The 7,200-nt window shown below is 47.3% G+C and overlaps 1 protein-coding gene across 3 annotated transcripts in view; it reads right to left on the reverse strand.

Annotated features, from left to right (window-relative positions):
- Positions 1-5,983, reverse strand: part of ISLR (immunoglobulin superfamily containing leucine rich repeat) — a 19,522-nt gene extending 13,539 nt beyond the window's left edge. The window contains exons 1-2 of one of the 3 annotated variants that reach the window (XM_034784389.1): positions 5,572-5,983; positions 488-2,781 (exon numbers count right to left, since the gene is read on the reverse strand). In XM_034784389.1, coding sequence (XP_034640280.1) covers positions 1,508-2,781; positions 5,572-5,587 — 1,290 coding nt within the window. In that variant the 5' untranslated portion in view covers positions 5,588-5,983 and the 3' untranslated portion in view covers positions 488-1,507. The other 2 variants (XM_034784390.1, XR_004647510.1) reach the window with 2 other exon arrangements.
- Positions 5,984-7,200: the final 1,217 nt, after the last annotated feature.

A 7,200-nucleotide genomic window follows, 5' to 3' on the forward strand; every position in this document is an offset into this window, starting at 1 on the left:
AGCAATGCCCCTCTGCTATGTACATTGGCCAAACTGGACAGTCACTACGCAAGAGGATAAATGGACACAAGTCAGATATCAGGAATGGCAATATACAAAAACCTGTAGGAGAACACTTCAACCTCCCTGGCCACACAATAGCAGATGTAAAGGTAGCCATCTTACAGCAAAAAAACTTCAGGACCAGACTCCAAAGAGAAACTGCTGAGCTCCAGTTCATTTGCAAATTTGACACCATCAGATCAGGATTAAACAAAGACTGTGACTGGCTATCCAACTACAGAAACAGTTTCTCCTCCCTTGGTGTTCACACCTCAACTGCTAGCAGAGCACCTCACCCTCCCTGATTGAACTAACCTCGTTATCTCCATACTGATTTATACCTGCCTCTGGAGATTTCCATTACTTGCATCTGAAGAAGTGAGGTTCTTACCCACGAAAGCTTATGCTCCCAATACTTCTGTTAGTCTCAAAGGTGCCACAGGACCCTCTGAGCTTTGTTTCGTCTGCAAATTTTATAAGCATCCTCTTCGCTCCCATTATCCGTCACTAATGAAAATATGGAATAGTAGTGAATCCAGGACTGACCTCTGCAAGACCAACCACTGCAGGGCATCAGTAAACATGCCTGCCCAGTTTGACAGTGAACCATTGATAACTCCTCTTTGAGAATGATCTTTCAACCAATTGTGCACCCACCATATAGTAATTTTATCTAGACCACATTTGCTTACGAGAATGTCATGTGGGATGGTGTCAAAAGCCTAACAAAAATCAAGATATATCCTGTTTACTGCTCCCCCACGCATCCATTAGGTCAGTAACCCTCTCAAAGAATGAAATTAGGTTGGTTTGGCATGATTTGTTCTTGGCAAAAACCATGTTGGCTATTCCTTACAATCATATTATCTTCTAGGAGCTTACAAACTGATTGGGTAATAATTTGAAAGGAAGCACCTGATTGGCTGGTGAAGGTGCCAGCTGTTCAGCCATCTGGTATTACCATTCAGAGGTGGACTTAGCTCCCCTAATGAAGGTAGATGAAAGGATTTTGGCTTCTATCTGAACCAAACCTCTGGATCTATTCCAGGGTTCACCCATCATTGCACACGGGACAGCTAATAAAAATAGTTTAAAGCTGGGTCATGCCAGATATGGGTTATTGCATCAGTGTTGCCATTAATCCTGAAACAGCACATTCATTCCCAAGATGAGTTGAAATCAACCCCTGCCTGCAGATCTGAACACCTTAGACTTGCAGGCGGGGTTGGGATCCAGGATCAGGTTTCCCAGCTGGCTTGTTTAATACATTTGGCTGAACCAAGCACCTGTTTCTGAATGCCACCAAACTAGGGGGTGAAGGAAGGTTTGAAAGTCAGACCTGGCTTCTGCATCTCAGCCCCAGCTTTGATTAGTGCCTCAGACAGCTCCCAGCAGCTCAGTGCATGCGTGACACTATGTCAATATAAATGATACAGAAATACAGAGAAACCCTTTGGCGTTTCCCCTAACAATAAAGGAAAATGACTAAACAGAGCATGCAAGCCCAGAGATGTGACTCCAGAAGAGTGCCTCCATCACTGCTCCCCATCCCTGCAGGAACACGGTAAATGATCACAAGCTTTTCTCCAGCCTTGGAGGAATTGGCTTGGGCTTCCTTATTGCAGTGTTTGGCTCCAAACTTGCTGGTTGCGAGGTGGTTTCTGAGCAGATGTTCCGCCGTGTTCTCTGAATTGGCCAATGCCACGTTGACTGAGACCTCACGAGTACCAACCTCGTTGGTGGCCAGGCAGGTGTAGGTCCCTTCCTCTTGCTTGCTGAAGTTGGGGATGACCAGGGTGCCATTCTTGAAGAGCAGAAAGCTCTCTGCACTCTGCTTGGAGCCCCCAGCAGATAGGTCATTCCCATCTCTTTCCACTTTGGGCCCATTTATCTCTGTTCCTTGGCTGGAGGTCTGGATCTCCCACCTAATCTCTGGCTGGGGGCTGCCCGTGACACTGCAGTGCAGCATGAGCATGAGCCCATCATACAGCATGGTGTTGTCCAGGTTGGGGTGGTACGTCAGCTGCACAGAGGGAGGCGCGCACTGCAGGTTGGGGATCTTCCCCAGGGGGACGCCTCTGAGGCTTTCTGGGGCTGCACAGCTGATGGAGTCCCTCTCGGGGATGGAGATCAGGGTGTTCTCAGCCCAGGTCTTCAGCCACAGGAGCCTGCAGGTGCAGTTCAACGGGTTGTTGTAGATCTGCAACTGGGACAGTGAACTCATGGCATCAAAAGTGCCCTGGGCGATGGTGGTGAACTTGTTGTCATTGATCCACAGGGACCTCAGGTCTTTCAGGGTGTGGAAGGCCTCCCAGGGCAGCTTCACAAGCTGGTTGTTGTTCATCTTCAGCAGCTGCAGGGCACTGAGGTTGTACAGATCCCCCCAGGGGAACTCCGCAAGCTGGTTATGGCTGAGGTCTATGTTTTTCAAATGCAGCAGCCTGGCAAAGGTGCCTTCCTCAATGGTGCAGATTTCATTGTGAGCCAGCCACAGTGACTGTACCTGGGTGACCTCCAGAAAGGAGCTCTGCTGTAGGGAGGTGATCTTGTTGGCAGACAGGGTGAGGGTGGTCACGTTGGAGGGCAGCCCTGCGGGGACCGCCTGGAGATCTCTGTAAGCGCATTCTGCTAGCTGGCGGCCATATTTTTTTTCTATGCAAGTGCAGGGCTCCGGGCAGCCCTGGCTCACCCCAAAGAAAGTTGCAATCCACAGGCAGAGAAATGGACCCATCATTTCTCCTGTGGGTAAAGAGACCAAGATTGGCACAAGTTATTTTGCTTGCATCTTTTCTCTAAGAACTCACTGCTTCTCTCCTCTGGACTGCAGCTTGGAGCAGCATTTTCCCCTCTGGTTTTTATTTAGCCAATCAACCCAAGGAACAGCAGATGATTACAACGCCACACATGGCTAGGTATAATTGTTTAAATGATGATAAATGTGATGAAAAGAAGATTTAAATCTGATCTGAATAAGGTATTTACATTCTAACAATAACAGATCCTTAGAATCCACTGACAGATCCTTAGAATCCACACATATTGTAGCTCCTAAATAACTTTGAAGATCTGAGCCTTTATGTTGGCAAAGCCGTAAAACAACGGGGCCTGGATCTCAGCTGGGTCCCCTAGCTGCCACTGGAGTACAAATAGTTAATAATACATAGAGCAAAATCAGCTCAGATTTCCCTCTGTTCCAGTTTCACAAGTGGACTCAGATATATATCTATTTTTTTCCCTACAGGCAGTTTTAGCTGCTACCTTCTTTCCCTCTCCCTATCATTTATAAGCAGATTTTTGTTGGCAAATATATACACCTCTACCCCAATATAACGCTGTCCTTGGGAGCCAAAAAATCTTACCGTGTTATAAGTGAAACTAGGGTTACCATATTTCAACAATCAAAAAAGAGGACGGGAGGAGCCCCGCCCCCCATCCTGTCCTAGCCCCGCCCCTGCCCCTTCCACTCCCTCCCACTTCCTGCCCGCTCAGAACCCCCCCACTCCTTGTCCCCTGACTGCCCCCTCCTGGGACCCCTGCCCCTAACTGCCCCCCAGGACTCCACCCCCTCCCTAAGCCTCCCTGCCTCTTGTCCCCTGACTGCCCCCTCCTGAGACCTTCCCCACACCCTAACTGACCCCCTAGGACCCTACCCCCTACCTGTACCCTGACTGCCCAAAACCTTATCCACCCCCCCAGAAAGCCCCCCCTGAACTCCCGACCCATCCAACCCTCCCCCTGCTCCCTGTCTCTTGACTACCCCCCCCCCCAGAACCTCCCTGCCGCTTCTCTGACCCCCGGCCCCCTTACTGTGCTGCAGAGCAGCGCGCTCGGAAGCGGGGGAGGGGAGCAGGGTCGGAGCTCCAGACTGCGGAGGCCGAGGCGAACGGCCGGCTGGCGATCTGCGAATGCAGGGAGGGAGGGGAAGGGAGAGAGAGGAGGGGACCGGTCTCAAGTTTCAGGGGAGAGGAGGGGGAAGTGAAGGAAGGGCTCTGGCTGCCGGAGCCCCGTGCGAGTGGCACGATCCAGCCGGCTGCCCTGTAAGCCGCGCACGCTCTGCATGGGGGGGAAGTCTGGACAGTGACAAATTCCCCCCAGACGCTATTTTTAACTCAAAAAAGCCGGACATGTCCGGGGGAATCCGGACGAATGGTAACCCTAAATGAAACCGCGTTATATCGAACTTGCTTTGATCCACCAGAGTGCAGCGCGGTCCCCCCCACCCCGGGTCACTGCTTTACCACGTTGTATCTGAATTCGTGTTATATCGGGTCGCGTTATATTGGGGTAGAGGTGTGTGTGTATAGTAATCACTGCAATGTCGTGATTACTGTAAGGTTTGCAAAATGATTTTGGACAATGCAAAAGACAGGGCTGATTTGCCAAACTGTGAGACCGCATGAAACCAAGAAAGCATAAGATTCAATGGGTATTATCACAAGATGGGTGCGAGGAGTTGGCTCCAGTCTGTCTGTCTGTCGGAGAGAGAAATGTGAAAGAATAGTAAAGATTTTACATTAATCTGATGGTATTTTCTGCTCTAGTCGATGCGTTTCTGAGCCTGGCAGAAGGCGTGTGTGTGTGTGTGTGTGTGTGTATGTGTGTGTGTGTGTGTGGAGGGGGAGGGAGGGGATTGGAAGCAATATTTGGAACATGGCTCTATTGCTTCAAAACCTGGCTTTTGTCTGCTTCCCATTTCCCATCCCCCTTTCCACTTACTAGCCTCCCATAGCCTACACTTTTCTCAGCTGTTTATTAAGACTGTGTCTGGATGTTATTGTTGGCATTTGCCTCTCCAGTCCTGGCCTGTGGATTTTTTTCTCAGCCCCCTCCCGGCCGCTTGGGCCAAGAAGAATGCTTTCTTCTAACATTCAGTGCATCCACTCCTCTGCTAAACCTTGCCAGGAGTATCCTGAGGAGTTTGCAGGTACTTGATAGCAATACAGGCCTCCACGCAGCTCAAACACAGCCCTGTGCTTTCCTGCCCTCAGGTTTTGACAAACATGACTTTTTTTTTTTCAAATTGAAACATCCATGGCTTCAGTTTCCAGTAAATAAAGTCTCCCTGTTCTGCAGGGGAGTCAGAGACCTGGCTTTAAAGCCACAAGGACAATTGATTTTAGGCTATTGTATGGCCCACATTATCAGCTTATCAAACAGTTCTCAGCTATGGTTGGGCCTCTATCAACATCAGCCCAAGTAATGTTGCTCAGCAAGTCCCACTCAGAAATGATTTTAGAGGCAAGATTTTTCTGCAGATAAATGGGCCAGTGTTTCAAATAATTACCTAGGAAAAGAAAGTTAAATGCTAATACTTTTATTTAAATATAAAGACTCCCATATTGATCACTTAAAAGGCAAACTGTTACCTCTTTTGCTGCTTCCCCTTCTGGCTTCCAGAGCAAATCAGTTCAAGGCAAACTCTGTAAACATTGTTCTAGGTCCTGTCAGAGTCACACAGTCCAAAAATGTTGTTAAGAAAACCCACACACCTCTGCCCTTGCAAAAAAGCGCTTAAGAAAGTACAATCACCTTTTGCTGGTTGCATGCCTCAGGGAGAAGCAATAGTCTTTGCTATCGGTCCTACAACAGTTGTACCGTTATTCCTGGTGTATTTACGAACAACAGCGTTTATTTGCCCAGCTTTGCTTGCGTCTGAAGTGGGCATTCACCCACAAAAGCTTATGCTCCAATACTTCTGTTAGTCTTAAAGGTGCCACAGGACCCTCTATTGCTTTTTACAGATTCAGACTAACACGGCTACCCCTCTGATATTTGCCCAGTGTTGTCTTTGTGGCTATATGGGCAGGGAGGCCTAAAAGCACCTTTAAATCGAAGCGATGTCCCATGAACCAGTTGAATCCCTGCTCCTCAATTGATTTTTCCTGGCAGGTAATAGTGTATGATATATATATGTATAATATTTCAGTGTCCCACCAGGCTCATCCTGAAGATATAACTGACCACTTATTTTCAGCAGCAAGGACCTGCCTTTCATAAGTGACTCTAGAAACTTAAATGGAAAAAGATGCCAAATTATTCTCTCTCCCCTGCCCCGCCCCCCTTTCTCTTGTGATACAGCTAGGAATCTCTTAAAGAAACAGTAAATGGCAAAACCAGCTTGTTATGAGAATTCAGGACTCCGAGCCTCTGAGTTGCAATTTCCATTTCCAGGGCAGATTTTCAGTTGATTTCTCTCTTCTCTCCTCCTTTTCCCCCCTCCCTTTTTTTAACAGCACCAACCCACTTAAAAATCTGTATTTTCCATGCTCTGCAATCTGAAGGAAAAATAACTCCAGGATTTTTTTTTTTAAAGAATAACTGATGAAGCAAAACTCTGTTAAATGGCCCATTCCCTGCTCTGAATTCCTAGTGCTAAGTAGCCAGTGTGGTTCTGCTATGAAATATATAAATTCTCCTCATTGCCTCTGCTACTGATTTAGTGGCCAAAATGCCTGAGTCTGAGTCATACTGTCAGCCATAGGCTAGCCCCTTTTCAGATCGGTAGCCAAGAACTCTATACATTAATTTTTGAAGAGCTGATGAAGCCCATAGAGAAATCTTAGACATGCAGGGCCAGATTCCGTGATCTGGCCCAATGTAAGTTACATTTCCCTGCAGTGGCTGAGCCCTTTGCACTGAGTGCAACCAGGTTGTGGTTCCGTATTCACTCTCCCTTGAGTTTCTTGGCATAGTGTGAGCAATTTTAACTCCCTCTGGGACCCACTTTTATGGAGGCTACTTTTGGGAGGCAATAAATCAGTGTGCTACCTCAGTTAGCCTGTTGAACTCATCGCCACACTTTATCACGGAGTCCCAAAGCTTGTCAGGATTAAAAAAAAAAAAAAAAGTTTGAGCATTTTACATTAGTAGTAATGGGAACAATCATGGTTACAATAGCTAAGATAAAAATATAAGGGATATAAACCCTCATTCATCAGCACATCAGCCAACTATTAACAGTAGGAGTCAGGAAGAAAGTTCCCCTATGGGCAGGTTATTTCATAATTGTCCACTATAGATTTTGTTTACCTTCCTTTGAAGCATCTGTCTGGATGCTGTCAGATAGGGGGCTGGAAATGATGAAAGACTGGTAATTCACAAATCTTAGAGATGAAAAGACCTGCTAAATTGCATTCATTCCCAGGAAAGGGCAGATTA

The sequence above is a fragment of the Trachemys scripta genome, chromosome 10 (assembly GCF_013100865.1).
Source record: "Trachemys scripta elegans isolate TJP31775 chromosome 10, CAS_Tse_1.0, whole genome shotgun sequence".
Classification (NCBI taxonomy): domain Eukaryota; kingdom Metazoa; phylum Chordata; order Testudines; family Emydidae; genus Trachemys; species Trachemys scripta.